Source organism: Fomitiporia mediterranea, assembly GCF_000271605.1.
Source record: "Fomitiporia mediterranea MF3/22 unplaced genomic scaffold FOMMEscaffold_2, whole genome shotgun sequence".
NCBI lineage: Eukaryota > Fungi > Basidiomycota > Agaricomycetes > Hymenochaetales > Hymenochaetaceae > Fomitiporia > Fomitiporia mediterranea.
This window is the reverse complement of record NW_006760387.1, coordinates 4,451,114-4,477,423: the sequence shown is the minus strand read 5'-3', so window position 1 is coordinate 4,477,423 and position 26,310 is coordinate 4,451,114. Positions and strand designations below refer to the sequence as shown.

The 26,310-nt window shown below is 46.7% G+C and overlaps 6 protein-coding genes across 6 annotated transcripts; 4 read left to right on the top strand and 2 right to left on the bottom strand.

The window, feature by feature from the left end:
* Nucleotides 1-523: 523 nt before the first annotated feature.
* On the top strand, nt 524-1,782 carry FOMMEDRAFT_131857 (glycosyltransferase family 15 protein; the record flags this gene model as incomplete). The annotated part of the gene is made up of 5 exons (XM_007263370.1): nt 524-847; nt 898-1,087; nt 1,141-1,233; nt 1,309-1,582; nt 1,728-1,782. 5 exons carry the CDS (start codon nt 524-526, stop codon nt 1,780-1,782), a joined length of 936 nt encoding a protein of 311 aa, XP_007263432.1.
* A 2,998-nt stretch (nt 1,783-4,780) lies between these two features.
* Nucleotides 4,781-9,028, top strand: FOMMEDRAFT_131856 (uncharacterized protein; the record flags this gene model as incomplete). The annotated part of the gene is made up of 10 exons (XM_007263369.1): nt 4,781-5,586; nt 5,645-5,785; nt 5,842-5,939; nt 5,991-6,879; nt 6,935-7,032; nt 7,081-7,616; nt 7,672-7,911; nt 7,966-8,094; nt 8,146-8,842; nt 8,904-9,028. The coding sequence occupies 10 exons, from the start codon at nt 4,781-4,783 to the stop codon at nt 9,026-9,028; spliced, it is 3,759 nt and encodes a 1,252-aa protein (XP_007263431.1).
* Nucleotides 9,029-12,508: 3,480 nt separating this feature from the next.
* On the top strand, nt 12,509-14,878 carry FOMMEDRAFT_118286 (phosphate transporter; the record flags this gene model as incomplete). The annotated part of the gene is made up of 8 exons (XM_007263368.1): nt 12,509-12,689; nt 12,744-12,766; nt 12,825-13,786; nt 13,842-13,945; nt 14,009-14,092; nt 14,147-14,253; nt 14,317-14,461; nt 14,536-14,878. The coding sequence occupies 8 exons, from the start codon at nt 12,509-12,511 to the stop codon at nt 14,661-14,663; spliced, it is 1,734 nt and encodes a 577-aa protein (XP_007263430.1). The 3' UTR covers nt 14,664-14,878.
* Nucleotides 14,879-15,697: 819 nt separating this feature from the next.
* FOMMEDRAFT_144900 (uncharacterized protein) lies at nt 15,698-16,774 on the bottom strand (the record flags this gene model as incomplete). The annotated part of the gene is made up of 4 exons (XM_007263367.1): nt 15,698-16,055; nt 16,122-16,311; nt 16,368-16,557; nt 16,633-16,774. 4 exons carry the CDS (start codon nt 16,772-16,774, stop codon nt 15,744-15,746), a joined length of 834 nt encoding a protein of 277 aa, XP_007263429.1. The 3' UTR covers nt 15,698-15,743.
* Nucleotides 16,775-19,103: 2,329 nt separating this feature from the next.
* On the top strand, nt 19,104-20,891 carry FOMMEDRAFT_118278 (uncharacterized protein). Its single transcript, XM_007263366.1, has 6 exons — nt 19,104-19,258; nt 19,309-19,316; nt 19,378-19,417; nt 19,478-19,518; nt 19,584-20,294; nt 20,368-20,891. The coding sequence occupies exons 1-6, from the start codon at nt 19,130-19,132 to the stop codon at nt 20,729-20,731; spliced, it is 1,293 nt and encodes a 430-aa protein (XP_007263428.1). The 5' UTR covers nt 19,104-19,129; the 3' UTR covers nt 20,732-20,891.
* A 2,364-nt stretch (nt 20,892-23,255) lies between these two features.
* FOMMEDRAFT_131851 (fumarate reductase) lies at nt 23,256-25,683 on the bottom strand (the record flags this gene model as incomplete). The annotated part of the gene is made up of 4 exons (XM_007263365.1): nt 23,256-23,306; nt 23,370-24,335; nt 24,389-25,196; nt 25,583-25,683. The coding sequence occupies 4 exons, from the start codon at nt 25,681-25,683 to the stop codon at nt 23,256-23,258; spliced, it is 1,926 nt and encodes a 641-aa protein (XP_007263427.1).
* Between the last annotated feature and the right edge of the window lie 627 nt (nt 25,684-26,310).

Below are 26,310 nucleotides of genomic sequence, written 5' to 3'. Positions count from 1 at the left end.
TTCTCAACCGTCGGCCCGCCGCAGGTGCAAGGCTGTCCTCTTAACTGGCGGCGAGATATGCTGTCGTGAACTTCAGTGTTTTCTTTTCTCTCTGACCACAGGATCCGAGTCAATTCCTCAACTGACGTGCTGTGTCGATAAGAAAGCACAATACTCGGGAACTATTCCTTCTTAGCTTTTCGCATCGGTCTATACATGAAGAAATGGACGGACTCTCAGAGTATTGCAAGCTCTGTTGTACGGCAAAGCCGATACGATATGTTATCGCTCTTGTCGGCTTGATGGCATTTGTTAGTGACCCGTTTCATTTTTTCTGCAGACACTTGTCCTTACATTTCGGCAGACAAGCCTGTATATGATATCATCATCAGAAAGACCATTTTTGATACAGAAGGAGGTGGTAGAGCCAGGAATTATTGTCGGAGATGGCCTGAGATTCGTTCCGAAGCCGATTCAGCCAATAGACGTGAGAGTATCGCCTCCTGCTGACCCAGTCACTCATCGGGCAAATGCAACACTGTTGATGCTCGCACGCAACAGTGACATCGATGGAGTTGAAGCCTCTATGCGGTCTATCGAAGAGCGATTCAATCGCAAGCACAACTACCCGTGGGTTTTTCTTAACGAGGTGCCATTTACGGAAGACTTCATTGCTCGTGTGCGCGGGATGACAAGTTCGAACGTCCAGTTTGGACTCATTCCACCTGAGCATTGGTACCAACCAAGCTGGATCGATGAAGAGCGCGCTAAGAAGGGCAGAGTCGATCTACAAAACGTAAAAGCGGATTGGCCTATACCCTATGCTGGTAGTGTACCCTATAGGAATATGTGTCGTTTCAATTCTGGGGTAGGTTTCCTTATTGCGCGTACTTTCTGCGATTCTCACAGCCTTTCCAGTTTTTCTTTAGACACGAGCTTTTGGAGCAATACAAGTGGTATTGGCGAGTCGAACCAGGTGTTAGCTTCTCTTGCAACATGTATTTCGACCCGTTTGTCTACATGATCGAAAACAATAAGCGGTACTCCTTTACAATTGCGTTGAAGGAGGTTGCGCCAACAGTTCCAAGCCTCTGGGATTCTGTGAAAGGTATGACGTCATCGTATCTGCAACGACATACGGCTAAGCTACTCGTATGGTAGAATTCCGTAAGACATACCCGGAAGTCGTTGCAAAGGACAATGCATTTCGATTCATCACAGATAATAATGGCGAATCATATAACTTGTGCCACTGTACGAAAACTTGTCTGCGGATATATTTTGAGCTAAAAAGACTAATCTTGTCTCTTCCGTCTCAATCCCAAACAGTTTGGTCGAACTTTGAAATCGCGGATCTCGACTTCTTCCGCTCGCCAGAGTATCTTGCCTTCTTCGACTTCCTAGATGAGACGGGTAATTTCTACTACGAGCGCTGGGGAGATGCTCCCATACACAGTATAGCCGCCGCCCTCTTCCTGCCACGCTCGCAGATTCATTTCTTCAACGAAATTGGATACGAGCATCCGCCATTCCAGCACTGTCCCAGGGGAGAACCACACCATCTTGGAGAGTGTTCGTGTAAATTTACAAACAACTATGGTATGTTAGGGGCCCATTTCTTCTTATGTGCAAATACCTCATGTTGTCTTTACCAATACTTCCCTGCAACGCCTGATAGACTACACTGGGTATGTAATACTTCCACTTTACGTGATTCGCATGGAATGCTTAAATCTTACTTTCCCCAGAGGATCCTGCCTTCGAAGATTTGAACGGCTTTTTCCGAAAGGAAAGGTTGGATAGCTATCCCCACTGCTTTGAGTGCTGACATTCTGGCGAACATTGAATTAAGACACTGTAGATTTCCTATAATGTTATTCTTGCCACCTATACCCGCGTATACGAACATTATCACATACATCTTATTGTCTCTGATATAGATATTGCATTTCCTCTTCCTTAAATGCTTGTGTAATGTGTCCTAACCCTAACAAGGCACGTCCATACCCTGTTGTATACAGCTGTGAATCGAGTGAAGTTAAAGCATAATGATCGGCCCGAGTACCAGTCAGCATTACGGACAGCAGAAATTTGCGAAAATCCGGCCTGGTGCTAAGGCCTGAAACGGCGTATAATCAACAAGCGCAATGCTCTCCTCACTGACCAGTATGCCATTCGTTATAGGAAACCGTTTTCCTTGCAATAAGGCCTGTCCGAGACGAGGGTTGGTCATTACCACAGAATCGCTTATCTAGTTGGAGTGCCGCCCATATTCAGTTTAATAAATCAAATATGTTAATGTTTTTGGGACGATATGGGAAACCAGTAGCAAGAATAGAGCACTTCGAATCAATCGAAGTGATCCTGATGGTTTAGTTTGAGAAAAGAAGTTGTTTGTTGTTTGATGCGGTGTTTCGGGTGGACACTGGACAACGCAGTCCCTTCTGGATGTTCTTGTCGTGTAAACTTACTTGCGGTCGAGTTTTCGGAGTTTCCGAGGCGGTACCACAGCTAATGCGTGTGGTTTGTAGTACGAATTGAGGCGTTGTGGTATTGATGCATGTCAAGTTGTCAACCCGCTTTTGGAATTCCATCTGCACGTCATGATACGATCATACGGGTTATAACCAGCGTCATTTGCAGGGCATTTTCATTGGTAAACAAACTTCGGTAGCGCCGGGCTGGATTTACGTCGTTTCTGAGTGGAGACATTCCCCGTTGATAGCACGGGGCTGGAAAAACGGTTACAAAACAATTGAACGGTATAGAGCCGCGTGCTAATGCGGTGCTAACGAACGGAAGTAGATCAGGTGATGAACAGGTATGGAAGTGCCTTTTGGAGAGGCACAGCTTCCGACAAGAACTTTGCAATTCAGAAGGTACGATGTTTCAGGGCGGCTGTGTAATAGGACAGGGGCGAGGTGAGAGACTGGACAAAGGGGGGATGTCAGCATACGCGAAACCTTACAGAATATTTATGACATACAGAAACCTTGTGGGATTCAAGGGACGTTGAGTTAATTCGCTCTCTTCGCCGCATTCTCCGTGCAAGCATCTTGTCTTTATTTGATGCATTTGTGGATAAAGTTAGCCTGCCCCAATCGCGTTCATCTACTTGCCCCGTATGCCTGATTTTCGGCAACTTAGTCATGGCCAGTAGGCTTCGGATGCAGGTGCTATCGATAGAACTTTAGAAGCTGCGAAGCCGTCAAATGCGATGAGAGTGAGACGATTGCTGAAGAAGCACGGCTACGTTTAGACAACCCTCAGTAGACGAGGATCGACACGAGGCAAGCGATGAAGCACAGCCAGCTTATTTATCTTACTCTGATAAAAAGTAGAGTATAAGCAAAAGACAGCGGTAGCTGTGCAGACTGCATAGCCTCATAGCGACCTCCTTGTTCGAACAAGAAGAGATCTCAGCTCGATACCGTCGTTTGAAAAGGTATAAGGAGGGATACGAGGTGGACTTGCGCCAATTGGAACCTCTCAGTTCAGACGAGAAAGTCTATGCCGAGCAAAGTTTAAAGTCACGTGTACGACCCTTCAGGTGATTCGTAGCGCCGATCATAATTACGTAACACCTGGGATCACGCGCACTCCTCTTTCCAGCAGGTCATCGTTCCCTCTCTCGTCTCATCCTCCATCTTGCTGCTACTATTTATCTTTTCCTTAATTTACGTGCGCATTGTGTTGGTAAGAACAGCCTAGTATCACTCAAACTAATATAATTTGCTCCTCTAGATCCAGAGGGCGGCATCTGCAGATATCTGCCCCAGCTCCGTTCGCGTCGCAGCATAGCAAATCACAACTTCCGTCACTTCTCCGGAACCCTCGCAAAACGCACAGAGGCAAGAGAGACCTATACTTCTAGCTGTATCTGCTCGAGGACGTATCATTTAAAAGGCCGGTAGCAACCCGTGTGTACCGTTTTCACCTCCTCTACTTTACATCCTATCGGTCGACTGAATTTACTTTCGTCGCTGTCAGCGACAGCTCGGAAACTCGGCCCACCCTTAGTAGTCCTAATAATACCGGGGCATCCTTACAGTTTCCTGGCCTGGCCATTGTTATTGTGCTCGCTTTCTCAGAGCAGAACACGAAGGGCATCTCGGAGTTGATCTGACGCGCGCATTATTGTGAGCGCTAATGATCACATTCTCACCGAAGTATTCGTCGCTAACCAGTACTTGTTCGCGTCTGTCTATTACTGCGCGCATCATTTTCTAGCAATCTGCTTGCGAGAATTGCCACGTTGCGGCACGTCCAACATTTATCAGCACATCAGTTCCCTTGCACCTGCCTGGATCCGATTTGGTACAACAGCGTCTGCAGGCCGAGCATTGTCACGCCTTGTCATTTGTGAGTACATACATTGATCCACGCCTATTTATAGTTCGGTTCAGTACGGCAATCGCCAGTACTGGCCGTTGCGATTGCGGAGTTAGATCACTAATGACGGTGTACTTGTCATGTGTCCTCCTAACGTTCTCATTCGGCCATCACAACATAATCTGTGCTCATACTTTGTCTTCCCCAATCCCTATTACAGATTCAGTAGCATCGCCTAATCCCTAAGTAATTCGATTTAACAGAACAGTTCATTGGTATTAGGTTGGTCTCAGTGAAACAAATATGGAGTTTCCAATCTTCATCAACTGACAGCCCTTTTGCTGTATTTTCCGGGCCAGAACTCTACGGCAGAGATATCAACCGCTCATTCATCGCGGCACTTCACTCCATCTTTGCAGGAAGGCACACCCAACGTTTTTCCTCGACACAGACTCAGAGCCTTCACCAAATGCATACATCCCAAGAGTTGCGTCAAGGACAACATGCTCATTTCCTCCTCACCTCGTCACATCACATGCCCGGGCAATACAATATGCGCCAACGGGAATTGCAACTCGAGAATTTCCATGACCAAGGTGGGATGGAAGGGTTTGGCATGCTGCCGTACGGTTCCTTGCCTCAAAATACCATTCAGAACGGTGCTGTTCTTGGTGTAGGTCAGGGACCCGGAAATGCCGAGCCAAGATATACTGCACCAACTGCAACTGCACTCGCTGCCCGCGCCTATCCAACAGGCGCTTTCCAATTTGGACAGCAGCTTGGTAACTCCTCCCAAGGCTCAAATACGAGCCCTGATTCTATGTCGAATACCCAGCAGCCATTCGATACTGCTTTCAATTTCGTGTCTGCATCCAATCCAGCAGGCACAAGAATCACCGAGGGTGTTTCGCCCCATGAGCAATATCACCAACAGATGCAATCCTCTCAACACGGACAGGACTATCTTAATACAGGTGGACACGCGCCGCAGCATAAACGGCGTCGCGAAGACACTGGGCTTGAAATGTTTACGTCGCCAGATGCGTCAGGGTCTGGCGACGAAGACGGAGATTTCGGAGGTGGATATGGCTATGCCTCTTTTGGAAATTACAATGGAGGACTTGCTCAAGGAGGAATGGGTTTGCAATCACCCGAAATGCTTTCTCAAGTTCATCAGGGTCTAGGCTCTGATAGCCAGGGTACACGCTTTCCACCGAATGCGGATCAAAGAGGCGGCCAAGCCCAACAGTTGGGGCCAGATGGCAAGCCGAAACCGTACGTATCTCGAGCAGTCTCTTCGGAACATCAATTGAAATTTACCTTGAACTGCCAGTGTACACAGGGCTGCTTGCGTGCGCTGTAAAAACTTGAAGGTGCGCTGTGAGTTCCCAACCGACCCGAACACGTGCCGTCGCTGTCTCAACGGTGGCCATGAATGCGCTATTCCCGGTAGAAAAAAGAGAAGGCAGCCTCCGTAAGTTAATCTCAGTCGCTATGATAAATAGAAAATTAATGGGATGTATCGCATAGGAAACGTGAGCACTTGCTGAACCAGATAAGGGATCAGGCACAGCAAATAGACAAACTCATGCAGCAACTCGAGGAACATCGACGTGCTCGCCTCAATGGTATATCATTTCTAGTATTTGTCATGTCACATGTCTAACTGACTATTTCAGAACCGGCCCGCCTGTCACTATCTAACACTCCGCTTGGCGTGTCCGGTACAACACCAGGTGCTGGCCGAGCATCCTCGTCTTTCGTTCCCGGAGGTGTGCCCAGACCAGATGTACAGGCATGGATTGAACGCGCTCGGGAATCCATTCAAGCAATCGGCGCTTTCGTTGAGGGTGAGGAAGACATCGAAGAAGAAAGGGAGGATGAGGATGGTGATGACGCATACGAGGTCGACGACGAACAAAACGACGAACAGACATGGAGAGAACCTAATGGCGAGCACGACACAGATACGGACGGTAGCATCGCTATCGAAGGACCAGATGGCACAGAAGTCGAGGAAGACAGAAGCTCGATGCGACATGTTTCACCAGCTACGACCGTTCGAAGTGCATCTCGCGAGGGTTCGGCGCAGCCCCGTAGGCGTGGAAGTCGACGTAAGACACCGCAACCTCTTCCTGCGACGCTTCCTTCGACCTCGGCCGCCCCGATGCGGTTAATTGCGGGCCTTAGTCTGAGCACTACCGTTCGGCATGGGAGCAAGAGTCCGAAGAGTGCAACTACTCAGGCGATGAGCAACCATAGCAGAGAAAGTAGCATCGAACTCGATCTTCCAAGTGCCTCGGCAGCTAGCTCATCGCCAAAATCTTCTGGCAGGAGCACAGAGAAACCTCAGACTAATGGACAGGAGGCCGGTGCTGAAATGCAGGACGAAACAACGCAGGAGTCGAAGAAAGACGGAGAGTATGGTGCTGTTGCACCAGGATTTTTCAAACCACGACGCGGTAGTTTGCCGGATAGTTCACGTTTAGCTCCCGCGAGGCACCCCGTTCCTCACATTCTCATGCGCGGCATCGTTACTCCTCAAGAGGTCGAGATCCTGTTCAAAATGTATGTCAAATCACGCCTTATGCTTTAGCTGAAGCGTTCTAACTGTGTAAACTAGTTACTTTGATAAGATGAACTTGTCTTGTTCCCTTCTCGACCCAGTCCTTTGCACTGCGCAGAGGACGTACTGGCGCTCACCTTTCTTGTTCACTGTCAGTAAGTAGCACGTCGCTTCTATTTGTTTTCTCGTCTAAGCATTTCCAGTTTGTGCTGTTGCTTCTCGCTATTACCCCGACCATCCTGGTCTTTATGAGGAGTTAATAACGTATGCCCAGCTTGCAGCAGGAACCGCATTGATCAGCGGCCCGAAGACCGTTGAAACTGTTGCAGCGTATATCTTGTTGAGCTTGTACCCGGCCCCTATGCGGAGATGGGAAGAGGATCGTACATGGCTCTATCTCGGCTTGGCGATTCGCGTTGCCACGGATCTGAACTTGCATCATCCGACTTCCACGAAGCCTCGTAATGAGTTGCATGAACGCGCACTACTGAACCGGACGCGGATATGGCTCAATTGCTGCAACCTTGACATATCGACGTCAAGTTGGCATGGGAAATCAAGCACAATCCCATCGAAAGATTACATTGCGAGTCATTCTGAGAACTGGTACGAGACGTCGCAGTACAACTTGCCGAATTTCGACATTCAGTTATGTGGATACAACTACGAGCTCCGACTGATGCGCGCATTTAAGGAGAAAATCTACAACAACCCAAATCACCCAACGGGCCTGAATAAGGTTGGTGTAACCCCCTGTCCTACTTAAGCATTATAAGTCTGACATAAACCCGCAGGACGTTGATTTTATTAGCCTTTCATCGGAGACGGACCAACAGCTCGTGGACAAAGAGCAGGAATGGAACGAGCGTCTTCGTGAAAAAGTAGATCCTGAGGATCCGCAAGGGAGATTCAGGAATAGCTTGGTCAAGCTTGCGTATCGTTACGGTCGACTTACCGTTTTGTCCTTCGGATTCCAACATTCCTTTGGAAAGGGCAGTCCTGGTAATCCGGAACAACTATCGTTTTTCGACCGTGTATGTCTCTTACAGTTGGATTTTACCAATTCCTCTCTAATCATTGGATTATAGTGCTATCGCGCAGCGGCGGATGTTTGCCGCGTTTTCATTGACGAGCTGTCAACACAAAAGGAGTACATCCGACATGGCCCTGAAGCACAATGCGTCTTCGTGACGTTTGCATCTGCATTCCTTATCAAGGTATTCGTTACTTTTCTTCCTGTTTACAGCCTCGTTACTCATAGAATGCAGCTCTTACATCCCAAATATGCTTTCTATCTGAGACTGGAACAGCGGAAAGAGATCGAGAGTCTCGTACGTGGGATTATCGACTTACTCAGCTCGCCAGAGGTAGTAGTCGACGACAGACATAGTCCAAAGCTGTGGTCAAGCTTCCTCGACGGACTCCTTAACACGCCCATGGCAAAGGTAGAGCTTTCCCCGAGCGCAATGAAGGGTGGACATTCACTTCCACGTCGTCCGGGGCGCAAACCGACTACTCAAACAAGTGGAAGTCCTTCGTCGAAACGAGGAAGCCCTTCACTGGCTTCACCATCTCAACTAGATGCAGGAAGCCCACCCGCTCAGTCTGCAAGCCCTCCTCGCGTATCCGACATGTATGTAACTTCACCTGCATCGGGAATCAGTGGTGCCACATCACCTCCGCCTGGATTACATCAAATGTCCTCAGACAGCCAATATTCGACAACTAACGATGCAACATCCAATATGGCATATGGCTTTGGGCAAAGCCAGGCACCACATGGTTACCAAGCGAATTCACAATCCATGATGGCTCCTCCTCAGGGACAACAAGGGATGTACGATTTGCAAAATTCCTTACAAATGAATGTGCCAGAATTCTTCCAGCCGCCATTACCATTTGACGGCGAGCTGCTGCAGTCGATGCAGTCGATGTCAGATTCGTCAGTCTGGCAAGGCATGTCAGGTAAGGCTTCACGTTTACTAGATTTCGTAGTCGCTTGGCAGCCGCTAACATCCTTTGCTAGGCTTCAATTGGATGGGAATGCTACAGTCGGCGGACCAAGATACTGCTATGCAAGATGTTCTAGCACCAGGAATGATGACATATGACATGGGGACAATACAATCCGATGGGACTCATTACCGGTGAATGAGTCGTCCGCAACAAAACTATGACGGTGTCTTCGTTTTTCTTTGTACATTCTGAATCCGCGTTCTATCTTTTTCCTGCCTTTTTCTTTTGTCTTTTCCATATTTTCTCTAGCGTATTACTTCTTTCTTGATTTAGTGCTACATCTGCTGAGTCTGCCTGTAACATTACATGGATATTCCGGAAATAAATGGGCTTATGCGAATGATAGATGAAGAATGCTTACATAATGAATGGCGTATTTATTATCTTTTAATGTGCAGTATGTCAAGATCCACTGTTGGACAGTCGAATTGTTCAGTGCCTCTCAGCAAGACAGTGTGATGTTGTACTTAATGCTACTGTGGCCTTTGATAATAATCACTCAATACTTATGTTTGTGCAGTACTATACTAGAACTACTTATATATAAGTGTGATAATTATACAGGAAAAGTTCACAGTAATACATGATCATCTGTGGCTTAGAAAGACTCGTTCAGACAGATGATGTTACTGACCTTTACTAGTACATCACTGTTTTAAAGTGTACTGCAAGCTTTATACCATTTAAAAGCTTCTCTAATAAAGTATATACATGTGTAGAGTCTCACATTTGTTATCTATCCTTAAAAACACATGTTTACTTTCTGCTATTTTTATTTGTTATTTATTTATTTTTAAAGTTTACTTCTACAGAATTGGTAAATTAGTGGCCTTGTTTAGCAAGAACACTGTCTCTTTTACACATATATTGTAATACTAAACTAATTGACAATACAACTCAACTCTAGCAAGACAAATGCACTAGGTATTGGTTAATCATTTAATATTTGTTTTATTCATGTCAGTATATTTTTCTATTATTTACCTGCCATTTTGTAAATATACTTAATGTTTCCAGTCACTCTGAATCTTAGTACTTATTTTCTCAATTTCAGGTTGTGTGATTTCTCTGTCTTGAGGAATCATGTCTATACATTTATGGATTTTGAGGAACTCTTTACACACTTTAACATTTGTAGTTGCCTTGGATATATACTTGCTCTTGCTTGCTTCAGCCTTTTGTAAGAAAGTACTCTGTACTGTAATTGCTGAGTCCAAAAGCTCTACAAGCTCATCTTGTTTGAGTTCTGTGATAGGTCTGTTTGAAATAGCAGCAAAGTCAAAATCATGGCCAGGGTTCCAAGAGCCACTCGAAAATTTCTCTCTGGCTTCTCGGCAGTCTCTGATAGTGTTCCTGTGCTCATGTATTCTAGAATCATGCATTTGTAGCTTGTTTTTGTACTCTCTCATAATCTTTTTAATGAGTGTAACCTTTGTGACAAAGTCTTTCCGGTCTTCTGGGTGAAAGGCTGATGGACGTAGTTGCTCATATACTTTCAAGAGATTCATATCTTCTTGTGTGAATTCCAGTGTGTTTGTTAAGCCTGTTGATCGACGAGAGTTTCTGCCTGAATCCTGACCAGATGGATGCCTGTTAACCCCAGCATTAATAATTAACGTGCCTTACAGAGCCTGAAGGCTTTATTACCTGCTGTGTACTCTTGCTGACTGGCTTTCGGGATCCATTCTCAAATATCTTGTAAAAAGTATTGGCTGCAAGTGGGTGTACAATCAGTGGAAGCCTTGTTGCAGAGTATTCACTCCGGCAAATTGCTTTGCCTATTTATTTTGCAGTCTATTTCCTGAGCATCTTCAATACACAGACCTAGCTTGGTCGCATTGTCTTTTTAATGAATACTAATGCAGTGGGTGCATTTGGGAATGAGGGCAAAAATCATGATCAATGATTGCTTAGTCATTCTGAAATTGCGAATTGAATTTATACAATGCATAGCTGTTTTAATTAGAGACAGTGTACTTTCCCCATCAAAAAATGCGTTCATAAAAAGACGTATGCATACGGTCATGTCAAATGCAATGTCAAAGTTGCCAAGACTTTGCTAGTCGGTGAATACGGCTTCGAGCAGTCTATATCAGCAAACAGGTCAAAAAGAGGTATGAGGGCAATTGTATGGCCGATTTTAACGGGTACGTCATTTTGCTTCTTGTGATATGTGCCCTCGAGTATATGGACACACCGCTAATAAAACCAGAATCAGTTAGCATAATCTAGTACATGCCGAGAAGTCACAAACATCAACCAGGAGAACGTAAGCTGAGCATGGAACTGCCATTTAGTCACGTTTTGTCCAAAGCGAGAAATGAACTGGAGTGAATGTGACAGTAAGGTTCTTGCAGTCACTGACGAGGTCTACTTTGCCCCAGCATTCGGCAAGGGTGATTAGCCACCTGGCGAGGCAGACAACTGTAGTGACTTGAAGGAGGAAACCCATCACGCTCTGGCACAGCCTTGCAGGATCTTCATGCGACGAAGGACGTCAATCTTGGCAGGATTGTATACCTGAAATGATGGCATGGCAAGAAGTCTGGGCGAGATGAGAAACATCTGCGCCACGGACACAGTGTCTTGTCCACCTGTTCTGCCTAGTCAGTGGTTGTGTACTGAACAGTCATAAAAGTGCACAGCTACGCAGGTACACCTCACAGGGCTGTGTTAGACTATTCTGCAGACGAAGAATATGGGAGTTTGCATTGTGCCACTCATCACACTGATTCACAGCAAGTAGCATGGTGACAAGGGAATTCGGCAATCACCGGGAAAGAGATTTTGCTTACGCCAACAATGTGCAAATAAAAGGCTTCAGAAGAATTTAAACCCTTTTAGATATCATGTTTTCGTCGTTTAAAGCGAGCAGCATTAAATGCTTAGGATGTACACGTATGGGTAATTGGGAGGACGACATCAACCCCTGCAGCTTTTTGAAAGGTGCCTCCGACTAAGCGTTACAAAATGACCAAAAACCAAGTTTCTGTATCACGTGCGAGGATCAACACAGTGTGCAAGGATTCGGTAGGTATGAAGGCAATTCGGTCAACAGAAGCTTATCAAAGTCAAGCAAGTGTCTTGATACACAGCCGATGCTTGGCACGGAGTAAAGGTTAATCGTATGCGGTGGATGCATTGAGGCAAGAAAGCCAAGGCAATCAGAGGTTCGGGACGAGACTTTTAAGTACTTGTCTCAGTTGTGGTTCGCGAAGGTCAATCTGATGTAGACACCACGCTGTCGAAGCTATCTGCACAGGATATGTTTGTCGAGAGCGAGGGAATTTTGAAAAACTTCTTTTTGCGTTGTATCTGCTGCTGGCTACATGTTGTCACGCGGCGGCGTGGTCGTGAAAACTTGTGATCCAAATGATCAGGCGGCCGATGAAGCCGTGAGATAAGAATATGGTCGGGGTGAAAATAGCGCAAGTGAGTGTGGTCTCCACAATCCGCCATCTCTCGCTTACTCCCCCTATTCGCCGTTGGAGCGGCAACGGCGAACGTGCGTCTTGGCGTCATATTGCTTACCGTTATTTCAAATTCACATTTTCTCTGTTTTATACTAGCCATTTCAATCTGGTCGGGACCGAGCGGAGGATTCCCGTCTTGACTATGTCGAACCACACAACTACCTATCCCCCGTCGAAGACAGACGATACAGAGCATGAACACAATCATGTTCGCTCAGGCCTTGAAGAATATGAACGTAGCTTGGAGGGGAGGCCACCTTGGATGCTGACAACCACTGAGCTGAAGTTGCTCGGGATAGCCGGGATTGGATTCTTTCTTGATGGTAAGCCCAGGACGTAAGAAGTAACATTTTATCTGTTGTCTGACACTACGCCAGCCTACGATCTTTTCATTATCAACGTGGGCCAACAAGCCATTACAGCTCTATATCTTTTTCAGTTAATTAATTTCATTTTAGCCTGTCGCGACAATGCTACAGTATCGGCTATACGGCGGAAATTCCCTTCCTGCAAACCTTGAGGGTTTTGTCAAGGCCAGTGCGAACATTGGAAGTGTCATTGGCCAATTTCTATTCGGATATCTAGCCGATGCGCTCGGACGCCGTCGTGTCTATGGCAAGGAGCTCATGCTCATTATCATTGCAACCATACTCTGCCTCACAACTCCGACCGGTTCTATTTCTCCAAATAGCTCTCTGATATATCTTGGAATGTTCCGGATACTGCTTGGTGTCGGTGTGGGTGGTGACTATCCTATGAGTGCGACTGTTACTAGCGACCGTGCTGTGATTCGGAGGCGAGGAGCGATGCTATCTTATATTTTCGCGAATCAAGGATGGGGTAGCTTCGTTGGTAGCATTGTCACCATGATCGTGCTCCAGTGCTATAAGAATGTGATGCAAGCAGGAAAGACAAGCAAGGTCGACGGCGTTTGGCGGATCGTCATCGGACTGAGTTTGATTCCAGCCTTTGCCACGCTTTACCAGCGCTTGACGCTTCCAGAAGCACGGAGGTATGAAGCAGCACGAAAGATGGAGGAGGAAGATGATGAACTGAAACGCGAGAAAAGAGCCCAACGACGAGAAGACGAAGCACGTGAGAAGGCAGAGAAAGGTATCGTAGCCGATGACAAAATCGTTCATGCAAACGGAAGCACAACGGGGAGCGGTTCATCCACACCGACAGACCCTTCGTCACCCCAGGCCAGCCCGAAAAAAGAGACACATACCCCGGAACAAATCATTGAGGAGGAGCAAGGTGTTGGCACTCGCGAGCTCACGAGACGAAAGAAGTCGCATTTCATAGAGTTCCTCGAGTATTTCTGCGAATGGCGTCATGCGAAGATTTTGATTGGGACTTCCATGTGCTGGTTTCTACTTGATATCGCGTTCTATGGTATCAATCTTAACCAAAACGTTGTGTAAGTGCTGGGCTAGCTCTTTTGTGTCGTTGTTCTAATATGTTTGTAAACTCAGTCTTGAGCAGATTGGGTTCGACGGTAATGAGGGCACACCGTGGGAAAAGCTGTTCAAGATTGCGACTGGAAACCTCATCATAACTGCTCTTGGATTTGTGCCAGGTAAGTTATCTGGTGAATTAATATCGACTCTCGACACGTTTGTTCATCTCGTTTGTTATTGAGGCTATTACGTAACCGTCTTCACTATCGAATACCTCGGCCGCAAGTGGATCCAAATACAAGGGTTCCTCTTGTGTGCACTCTTTTGTAAGTCTTAGGTCTGCAATTCCCGGAATTCTTTAAGCTGAATAAATTTTGTAGTAGGCATCCTTGCCGGGAAGTTCACGACGCTAGGCACCGTGCCGTTCATAGTGTGCTTCGCTCTATTGCAGTTTTTCTTCAACTTTGGGCCGAACACGACAACATACGTACGTACATAATTTCAACCTCGTGAGCTCTACCTAAAGTGGTCCCTCGGTATAAATTTATAGTGTTATCCAGCGGAGGTCTTCCCTACCCGCTTCAAAGCATTTGCACATGGGTTAAGCGCTGCATCTGGAAAGGCAGGCGCAATCATATCAGCGCTAGCGTTCAACACGCTTTCCAAGAAAATTGGGACGCCAGCTGTGTTGTGGAGTACGTCATCCTATCTTTCGAAAGCTTCAGTCATATTTATGGCCTACTTACTCATACATGTTTCCGGCATACAGTCTTTTTCGCGTGTTGCATTGCTGGTGCCTTTTTCACCTTGTTGTTACCCGAGGTAAAAGGTAGAGATGCAGATGTAGTCGAAGCTGAGGAGCTTCGCGCTGCTCGCGAGCAGAAGAGGGTAGCATAGGCGCCACATCCTCACAATCCTTGTCCGATTCAATTCCGCATGAGACACGGAATTGTGTTTCAGTGGAGACAGAGACACAAGTTTCTCTATACTGGTACTTCCACGTATACCAGCCCCGAAATTCATGGAAGGGAATAAAACGCTATGATATTTAACGCAGACGTGGGGTTCGATCTTGTACGATTTAGGAGTAATATTAATATTTTGAGATGCCACCCGATCTGCTATACGCGAAATAATAAAATCTGTCTCCTTTAACAGTAGTACTGCAGAGCAACGTGGTTTATTTTGTATCGAACAAGGTCAACAAGACAGTTGGGCCAGATTATGCTCGCATCCATCACTTCTTTATTGAGGCAAGATAAGTAAATCAGAAAATTAACTAAGCCATCTTCTATTACCCAGTGTCATCATAGATATGGGAATGCGAGTCATTTACAGACATGAATGTGATGGATGTCATCTATGTGCTTTACATGCAATTAGACACGCGCGATATACTTTTATATTGTGGGGCCAACGAATTACTTTGATCGATGCTAATCCGTCCCGATGCAGATGGCCGGTCTGGGACGACCTGTTCTCAAAGATTTAAGAGACTATGATTCTCATTTTGACATATCAACAATCCTCTGTGTACACTAACCAAACCGTGGTCGATGGGTTTTCTTATTGAGGTTCTTGGTAGGCAGAGAATGCATTGTGACCCTCTCAATTACCTGTATGTGTATGCAGAATACATGCTATACAGATAGAGAATTGATCGCTTTAGTTAAATAGTGCAGTTGCAAGAAGGCATATTAATATTCACTCCTCCCCCCTTAGAAAAGTCGTTCCGACATTATTTCTGATATGTAAAGCTTTTACCTGGATGGACTTTTTTCCCCGCAAAAATGAATTAGGATAGAATTGCCAATTCGCATGCTTATAATAAAGCTACAAACGTCGGCGTGAAGATACAGATACAGATACAGATACATGGATGAGTCGTGTTTCTAACACAGCAAAGGGCAATGCAATTCTAGGTCCATTTGGCCGATTTTATCTAAACCACATAATAAGGACGTCCTTCGTTCAAAATTATAACGCAGAGCCCCTCTCTACCATTCCGGGATCCACTTGCCCATTATATCCCATGAGGTGTTGCGGACTCAAGTCGCCCTTAGCATGGTTCCGACTCTGCCGGAGATCATACCAGAAGGAAAGTAGATAGAGCGTGAAAAGGAAGGAGATTGTCCACTCGACGACTGCTCCTGGGTTGGGTTTGGAATCGAGGAGAGCACCGAAGGCGATAGCAAGGATGATAAGCACCGTTGCATAAGCAGCTTTAAAAAGATACGCGATGCGGAGTTTGCGGAACCTGTATCCGAACGTTTTGTCAAGCCATCGGAACTGCAAGCATAGTGACGGTTATTACGCGAGTAAAATGGAGAGAATTCTTTGAGATGTGTTGCATACTTCTATGATAGTGAAAATAGCACTGAATGCTGTTCCGGCAACAAATATTAGGAGAAATACTCGGTGGAGCCTCATGTGGCGTTTCGTGTCGAAAATAGATAACAAAATTAGGCCTGCACCGCCAACGAAGGACCATACGATCGCAAGGCTTGACATGACTTTCTCACGTCGCCTCATATTTGGAAGCAGCCTGGCAAGTACTAATATTCAGACATTGTTTGTTTTCATATTGGAAACTGGATTCACCTTCCCTCGTGTCTTGCCCATCTCTCGACGGCCAGACTGAGGAAAAATCCGACTGCAGTGATAGAACACCCGACTATGAAGAGGGGCTTCAGAATATCGGCCGCCACATCGGAGATATATGCGATAGTCTGGTCTGAATCCATGGACACATAGTGCGGTCGCCCCGAGGCGAGCCAGGTTACAAGCAGAGCTTCAGAGAATACATGAGCGATTCAATACAAAATCGGGAGGAAAGAAGCATAAAAAAGTGTTCGCTTATACTCACCAAGAATTGTTCCAAACCACATGACTGCAGCTGCCAGGGGGATCCAGACATAAAACCAATGATGCCTGTGCCTGTGCGAGCCTGGATAAGAGACACTATTGTGCCGCGCGACTGCTGGTCGTGCTGCAGGCTGAGAGAACATGGTGGGTGTTTGAAGAGAGGATAGATGACATTACGAGCGAGCATTATGCACCATGACTGAGAGAGTTGTTGGAGTCTTGTCTAAGCCCAGAGTAGCTTGACGTCATGGACGAAATTGGATGAATTACATAAGTATATTATATATCTAATCTAATATTATATCATCATTTCCACTTTTGCACTGCCAAGTCCGCTTCGTCCCATGTTTATCATCTGTTTATCCTTCCAAATTCATATGGTATGAGACACAACCAAAGGATACCAGAATTCACGATTATTTTATTAGCGTTTTCGCCCCCGCTCTGGATTGGTCCTCACACATGACTTCCTTGACAGCTAAACTCTTGGCATATCAGTCTTCCAAATCTCTAGTGTACTGTGATGTCGCAGAACCCGCACCGGCCCAATTATGAAGGCACACTCCGTACCAGATCACTGCTCTTTCATTATGTGAAAAAGTAAACGCTTCTGCTCCTTCCTCCGAGCTACAATGGATGGTATAACGCGCCACGAGGATGAGGTCGGAACTCCCCTTTTATGCTTCCTCCGAGGCTGAGTACAGCTGTTATCGCTGGCACACGGGCACCTCTGATTCTGTGCAACGTTGACTCTATGGCATGCCCCGAAAGGCCAACGTGGTCTTGGTTTTTCTCTAATCGGAAACAGTGCAAGGCCGTTATACTTTTACAGGTGTTTCCAATTAACACTATTAACTCTGCCAAGGTTTCACACTACGGTGAAAGTCAAAGCTTATCACTAATCATTCATTCAATTTACGCCTAGCTGACTGAAACTCCCAGCGTGGGACCTTGCAGGACACTACGCTAATAGTGTTATGCTCGACTGGTTATGAATAAGGTCATCAAGATTTGCCCCAGGAGTCTGCGGGCGGGGCGGCAATCCGAAGTGAACCCTACCTCGGATATGATGAACTTGCAGGTGAGATGCGCCTTCCATCAAAGCGTATACGATACCACGTTGCACACATATCATTATGCTAATGTCAAATATCCATAGTGCTCCTGTACGTCACCGAGGCGTTACTTAATGCAGAACGCCTTCGCGCGGTTCCTCCAGGAGTCAATCACGACGGGAAATCTGTGTATCCTCTAAGAAGTTCGCATCGCTCCTTGATTCTCGGAGACTATCGTGTTCTATGCCACATGCAGGTGTCATGAACTTAGAATGCTATCATGCATGTTCCGCTATGATAAACTCGTTACTTGGTAAGATTACGTACCGTCTTATTTCGTATGTAAACTGATTGTAGCGACTGAGCGACCGGACGGCGACGCTTGCAGAGCATTGTGAAATCATTCCGCGATGTCCGGAATTATCCTTGGCATCAGTTAAGTGCAAGGCCCACTTGACGTCTTCTTCGTGTACCGTTTGTCTTCCATTGTCTGCAGTCGGAATGTATTATTTCATCTGATACGGTGGCTGCAGAAGTTTCGGCGTGCCATAATGGTCCGCGAGCTGCACTAGTACTGTGGTAATTATTGAGTGCCGGAATTTGCTCCCTGCACATCATCTACCATGACAGCTTGGTCTCGAGGACGTCGGAAAGGTTGTCAACATACTTGGCAGCCTACACGAATGATCCGTGGAGATATGGCCTTGTAGGGCCTATCTCTGTCAATCCAGGTTCGTGCTTTCCTAGTGCAACAAGGTTGGAATTCTACATAATTCTGCTTTTAGCGTCTTTGCCACCGAGCTAGACATCTGCCAGCGAGATACGATTACGCCTCGGCGCATTCAGTCGATTCAAACTTGACCTTTTTGACTGATAATTATCCTGCGGAGTGTGAGGACAAAGGAGGATTCAATTGCATGCTGCCTGATATCTGGGGAATTGTTGTTTCCCAGTAATTCGCCCAATCAAACGAGATCATGTGATCTTCGTGCGGAAAGCCGGAAGAGTCCAGAGTGGAGCAACGGGATCAATTCAAGCATTACAAGTTTGTCTATTTTTTTACTGGATTTGGTCGATCGGGGCTCGATTTGGGGCGTCATTGATAGTCATATCTTCCGAGGCGACACAGCAAAACAATGACTAGAAGTCATAGTCGTATCTCTGCAATCAAAGCGCGGCGTTTCCAGTGTCTTGGAGCACCGTTGCCCTGGGCGCCATCGGTGAGAAGTTCCGCAGACTTCTCAGTCTAACAGGCCCAACTATAAGTGCGGTCCTTGTTTGTTTCTTCCAGGCTCAAACTTCGTCATTTCCCACGATTCTCTTGGCAGGAGCTAAGGTTCTCCGCCGGTTTGGTTACCTCCCCAGTGGTATAAAGCCATCGTTCAGTCAACCTCCAAATTACCGTATCTCTCCCTTCTCGTACCCAGTTCAACTCATTCTCCCATGTCTTCTCGAGCCGAAGAGAAAAGACGTATGTCTGATGATGACGTTCAAGAGCCTGTTGACCACCGCAAACGACGCCGTAATAGGACAACCCAATCCTGCTTGAACTGCCATGGATCCAAACGAATGGTTAGTCATCACTGTGAACATAGTCAATCCAATTCTAACTATCCTTGTAGTGCGATAGGTAGACACTTCGCTGTAGTAATTTCGCAAAGTGTAATGCTCATCAGAACACCATGGGTTAGGAAACGCCCAGCCTGTGGTCGATGTGTCAAGCTTGGGCTTGTACGTTGCCTATTCATACTATCCACACTAATTGCCTATTCATCTCATTTCTCTCTCTAGAGCGGAACTTGCGTCTACGAGGTCGATGATATAAACAGAAGGTACTTTTGTTACAACCTTTATACGCGCTTGATTCCGTTACTTACAACACTGATGCATCTATTAGGGATCCTTCACAAAACGAGGTTACCCTTCTCAAAAACAGGATTGCCGAGCTGGAAGGCTTCATTCGCGAATACAAGCGGAAGCCACATCCACGCTTGTCTACCAATGCCAAGAAGCGCTTTGGTTCCTCCATTCCATCGGGCCTTGGCTTTGACAACGGGGCAGAGAGTGATTCTTCTTCGGATTCGAAGGACGCAAGGTCTCTCCGGCCAATCAGAGTAACTTCGTACGCCGAAAGCTCTTCTGAATCTGACAATCTGCCCTGTACTCCGTCAGTCCAAGGAGATGAGCCGGTCTTCCTTACAGCCCAGACCAGCGATGTACCTCCGCAATCTACTTCTGGATCATCTATCTCCCAATCTGGTGATCTTGATTTTTCACCTGATATCCTAAAGTCAATGGCGAATAGTGCAATGGATATCGATGTGATCTTTGATTTCGCTAGTAACGGATTTGGACCTGGTGAAGGCGACGCGTTGGAGCGGGTTTTCGCTCGTATCATGGAGCAGGACTCACAAAACGCGTCTCATGTCTCCCAGTGTCAATGCAGAGAACAACCATCAGCGCGTTCCATTCTACGCGAGCTTACTCCACATTTACGCAGAGCGCTGGATAGTATGCGCTCTTCCCCGGAGCATCAGGCGGAGAGTCCCGAGTTCGGATCTTCGTGCTCTCTATTCGGTCAATTGCAACACATCCACGAAATGATATCGTGCGTATCTTTTTTCCAAATCATTTACACATTCAGGGGTGCTGATAATTTCGATGTGCTTTCATGACAATAGGTCCATCGTGGAAACACCATTGGAAATCCAACCACTCGCTCAGATGGCAGATTCTCCACAAGTAATTCACTCAAGCGAATCTGCAATCCGTCCGCCCCAAGTTAGCGGAGAAGATTCGCCTTTGCAGCGCGTTCTCGCGGCGCGCAGAGCGGGTCTTGTGCCACAACCTGTATTCGATCGACTTTCAGCACCAACAACCACCGTTGGAGTCCAAAGTAAATCATGGAGGGGGAGCACAGTCCAGACATCATGGGAAGCAAGCGAGGCTTCCTCAAGTTCTGGCCAGGCGTCTACAGACAACGACCAGCTTATGTCTTGGGAACCTTGGCCTCGTGGCGAATGGCCGAGGACGATCACTTTATGAGTCCGTGGTGTGGGGATACGCGCTGCTGCGCAGTGGATCGGATTGTTTGTATCTTGTACCTAAGGCGGGCTTTTGCTGCAGGAAGCACTGATTAGACAATTTAAATGAAAAGCTAATGGTGTACTGAAAATATCGCGTTTGCCTTCACTTTGCACGCGGGCGTTCTATAGAGTATCAATTTTAGAATTAAATTATGTGACTCTTCGGTGGGATTAGACTTCAGGCTTGTATTCATTCTCTAGTTCAATTGCTTGTATGTTACCGCGTGAGTTTCATGAATCGCACGGTATTTAAATCGTTATGCCAGATGCGCAGCAATTTCAAGCCGTGCAATTGTCTCCTATGGACCGTGCAGATCGGGGTGGAGGCTTTACTGCGATCTAACAAACAAGATGACCTCTTCACTGACCTCATATCGGGTTTCATATGAAGGACTCAGGCTTGTATGAGAATAACCTAATACATTATCGTTGGGGACACCCGTGGTTCGACTTCGATGAGTCTTGCTTCGCTGAATTATGAGAAAAATAGACTAGGGGTGGTATGAGTATGGGAACCTTCGGAACGAAGATCTGTAGGCAGTAACAAACGATATGAAATTCAGAACGGGCGTAAACCACTGAGAAGTGTCGTTCCACGCCAAGGTTGAATGTCCGGGATTCTTTAGTTAGTTGCACGCTCAGTGGCTCACTTTGCGGGAAGGAAATGGGTAGATAGGCAGTTGTGGCGAGTAGTGGGATAACTGCGATGATGTGACGTTAGGGGTCAAACTACCAGGTCTTACAGAAGGATTCAGGTCCTAAGGAACCTGATAAACTCACACGTATACTATGTTCCAGCCTCACGGATTGTAGGTGAACTTGGAACTATCCTAGGTCGAGATAGATGTGAATGACATGATAAGGCGATAATCTTATCAGATACTACACAGACCTAAATATATCTCGCAGCAGTGAATACACTGCGAACCGTTGGAATGGATAACATACATATCGTGGGACGTCTGCCGTGTGCTGCAGGGACTGCGTAACTTCCTTGTTCCTGAAGGTATTGAGTTGTGTAACGGACCTTGGGACGGAAATTATCGACCAATGAATCAATGATTCGACTATAAGACAGACAACCCAATTTAAAACTTCCTTCAACAAAGCGGCTAAATAATTTATAGGGCGTATGGTCTCTGTCGATTTGTCACAAGTGTCGTGGATGAACTGCGAAGAAAGATATGGCATCATGACGGAATCGTATCAATGATCCGCTAGCAATCTCGTCAAGCTCGTTCCAAATGGGGAAATCTCCTTGGGAGGACGCATAGCAGAATCCTATAAGCTTTCCCATTGGCTATCAGGTACATGTACACCCCATCAAAATCATTTAAACTAGTGCCCGGTGAAGAGCAAAGTGCTTTGTATGTAATGGATGCAAATATATAAGCACCTCGGGCCAGATACACAAATAACCAATTGTGAAGCTATTCTTCAATTTTACCATCAAACCAAGTGTGAGGTATTTAAGCGCATTCAAGAACAATGTCAGACAAGAGGAACTCCGATGGATTTGGTCGAGATGGTCAAAGGAGTACTTCGGATGCTGCGCCAGCCCACAGTAGGCAGAGGTCATCAAACTCTCCGCGTGGGAGAAGATCCTACAGAAAAGCGTCAGAGGACAAATACGATGAACAGCCCCCTACTGTCAGCGCACCGGGTATTTCTGTGTCGCACCATGGAGAACAAGGTAAAGGTAATGAAGCTTGTATGTGGCCAACAAGCAACATTACTATTTGACCTTTTGTGCTAACAATATACAGATCAATACCAGCAACAGTCTTACGCTTACGAAGAAATGGATATGTGTGAAGAGTCCCCTTCTGATGAGGAGATGGGAGACTATGACCAACCGAGTCATGCGGGAGGTAAGAAGAGAAAAAATAAAGGGAATGATGATGGGCGAGAGGCAAAGAGGCGGTCTGGGGATAACAGTCCAGCAGGTGGAGCGTCACGAAATGGTCCAAGCACCTGGTCTTCCTAACCTTCGGATAGTGATTCGCTGGAGAAAATATCTCTACTTCCCTTCTCGCTCACTGCGGTTTCATTCGAGGCAGTTTTTATTGTAATAGGGAGGATAGTGAGATTGACAGTTTTAATAAAGAGATAGAATAAGTGCCTGGATAAGAGGCCGAAAAGAGTGCAAGAGTACTTTAGGCTAAGTGACAAATACACATCTAGGTCAGTGGGATACTCCCTCTCTCCCCCAACTACTCGACTTCAGGACAAAGGAAAACCGTTTAAGGACATCGTGTACCATGTCTTTACGTGACATCCCTAATAAACGAAGTCAGTGATCCCGACACATCTTCTAGTTTTTTTTTTGCTGCTTTGCGACGCGAAACCAAATTCAATTGAAACAATACAGAATTTAGAACTAAAACTGTCAACAAATGTAATCAGAAGCATTAGAAATTTGTGGTAGGTGGTCCGTAGCAGTGAACAGTCTTAATACGCTATCGGGACACACTGGTGCAACATCACTGCTTAAGCGTGCCAATAACGGCCTTCGGAGCGTACCGAGGGATAACCTGCAAAGGTCATCGGAACACTCAGTATTGTTGTTTGCAGACAGAAAAAAAATGCAAACAAACCTTCGGGTCATGTAACATGTTGAATTCCTCCGTTGCGTCCCTCCCTGCATATAGCAGAATTGCTTTCTCACCACCTGGATGCTCTGGTAGAAACTCTGTCACATCTAACACCTGACCATTTACGATTACCCAGCAATCATCCTTTTTGTTGTGTTTAGCTACCTCCTCAACAGTGAAAGCCCCTGACGTCGACTCTTTCTCCTTAACCTCCTGCTCTTTCTTTCCTTGTGCCGCTGAGGGGTCGGAAGAACTTGCCGGTACGGGTTCAGTCGATGGCGTTGACGACACGGCTGATGACGAGGTGGTAGGGACTGGTACACTGGGCGTCGGGACTGACGATGGTTGAGCACCAGAATCGGCCCATGAGAATGTCAGATTAACTTTGCTCTGCTCGGGAGTGATCGTGATTGTTGTTGATAATGGAGCACCCAAGTGACCTGCGACAGCTCCGAGGCGGCCCTTCGCCTTGTCGGCGGCTCCCGCACCCTTCTGCAAAAGATATGCTGCGGCGGAGTCCCCAGCAACACGACCAAAGACAACACAGCCTAACAATGAACTTCCGCCCAGACGATTGGCACCGTGTACTCCACCGGCAACTTCACCAGCTGCGAACAGACCAGGGATGGCTGCATGGTCTTCATTGGTAAGCACGCGTGACTCGGCATCAATCTCAAGACCACCCATAGTGTAATGTAGTACGGGAGTCATAATCGCCACATGGAAAATATCTTCCATCTTCCAGTCAGCATGGTGGAAGAACTTCTTTCCGAACGGATCCTTCTGCGTCTTCGCACCAGCACTATAATCGGCGAAGGTCTTTGCAAGAGCAGATGCAGGTATTCCTATCTCCTTCGCAAGGTCGGCACCAGATTCGAATCGCTTCATGAGTCCACGACCAACGTAGTGCTTGCAATGCCATTCAATTTCCTTCGATGCACTACCGTTAAGGACGAGGCGGATGGGATACTAGAAACAATGTTTAAGTTCAGTCGTCTAAAAGCACAGCCAAAGATACGTACCTTGCCATTCTCCCAGATCTTGCCCGTGACGTAGTCGCGCGTTTGCAACTCATCGACGAAACGCTTGCCGGTATTGTCCAGCAGTAGACCTCCAACACCTCGTAATGCTTCAGCAGCAAGGAATTTTACTTTTGCATTCGGATCATTCGGATCAACAAGACCAGTAGGGTGTACTTGGACCTTCTCGAGATCGATACCAGCGGCTCCGACAGCCATTGCAAGCTTCTGGCCATCACCCGTGCAATGTTCACCGTTGGTCGTTGGAAGGTCCCATAATTCTGGCCTGTACTTCTTTAACAAAGAATCGCTCGTGAAGTCTGCCGCGTAGCCACCGGTAGCAATAATGACAGGACCATGTGCTTGCTCCTTCTTCCCGTCAACTTCGTACTCAACACCGATGACAGCTCCAGATTCATCCTTGAGCAAGCGTGTTACCTTTGCCTTCTTTCGAATCTGCACTCGCTCAGGCGTGCTTTGAGCAAGGTCCTCCAGACGCTCCATCTGGGCATACGTGATAACCATACCCGGAAACTGCGCGCCACCACGGTGTGTGCGGGGCTGGCTGTGACCACCAAGTCGCGAAACCTTGCTCAGATCGAGTCCAAACTTTTCCTGTAGCCAGTTGACGGCATCGCCCGAACGGCCCGTGAGTACTCGGATGAGGTCGTCACGAGCCAGATCCTTCGCTGATTTCTTTGTGTCATCGAAGAAAATCTTCGCACTATCCTGGATTCCCAGTGCTTGCTGAGAAGCTGTACCAGCACCGTTAATGCCGGAAGTTGCTTTGGTCGAATTTCCGCCCATAAAACTGCAAGGAAATCAGTAACATGTCCGGATCCGAGACAAATGACATATAGGGACTTGTTCAAGGAAAATATCATAGTCATCGTCGCTTAGTCACCGAAAGGCATTGCACAGACAGGACTATGTAGCAAATATGAACCGCCTGTAGCGAAGAAATTCGCCCACAGGACATATATGAACCGTCCATAGCCGAGCGGGCGGACAAGAGCATCGGTTTACTTTGCTTCGACGATGCCGTAAGCACTGTCAACAACTTTCCAATACAAACCCCAACGACGGCTGGGACACTAGCATGTAATAGTAGTTGCCAATTGTGTAAAATCGATACAAAGGAGGCAGGCGGATGGAAGGAGAGGAAAAAGAGACTACAAAAAAATAGTCAACACTCACGGTTGCTTGTCAAGCAATAGAACGTTTGCGCCACGCTCAAGAAGGGTGTGTGCTGCAGAAAGGCCTGCAAGACCACCACCGACTACAATAGCCTGAGCCATTCTTTGCACGATGATTAGCTGTGAGAGTGGGAGGACGGTGAAGGGAGGTAGAGTGGACGATAAAGAGGAGAACAGGACGGAGTCGTATTTAAGAGCGGCGGGAACGAGACGGATATCACGTGGCACGTGCCGTGATGGTAATGCATGTGATTCCTTTCCCATCCGCTTATTAAACGGGTCTTTCCCATTCGCCGTCGACCAGTGCTTCCGACTAACCTCGAACTCGAAGAGTACAATTCTAATTACTCGGTCCGTTGTTCAAGGCGCAGATGGTTTTTACGAATGTTTATGTATCCGGAGTGTGCAGCAAGGTACGGAAAGAAGGACGGAAACGGATCTGATACGGAAGTCACTTATAGTCAGGTAATCCGCACACTCCAGCGGAATTAAACCATGCGAAAAATAAAAGAATAATGCTATTTCTTTATATCTTTACTGAAAAGGAAAATCAATAGGGGAAGGCAATACACTGGTTTCTGGATATTCGAAAGCATTAAAACCAAGCGTACACAGTCAATACCAGCAGATTGACAAAAGTTGTGAGTGGTCATTTGCCCTTTGTCTTATTTATAGACGCGTTAATCCGCTCGCTCCGCTTAGGCGGACGTGGGATCTTGCGGACTTGAT

What these genes read in the sequence shown, in the direction of transcription:
- FOMMEDRAFT_118278 (XM_007263366.1), top strand. Translation starts at nt 19,130, where the DNA reads ATGTCTTCTCGAGCCGAAGAGAAAAGACGTATGTCTGATGATGACGTT. An exon ending in GATGTGTCAAGCTTGGGCTT is followed by an intron (nt 19,418 to 19,477) that starts GTACGTTGCCTA and finishes TTCTCTCTCTAG; the next exon opens with AGCGGAACTTGCGTCTACGA. An exon ending in CACATCCACGAAATGATATC is followed by an intron (nt 20,295 to 20,367) that starts GTGCGTATCTTT and finishes TCATGACAATAG; the next exon opens with GTCCATCGTGGAAACACCAT.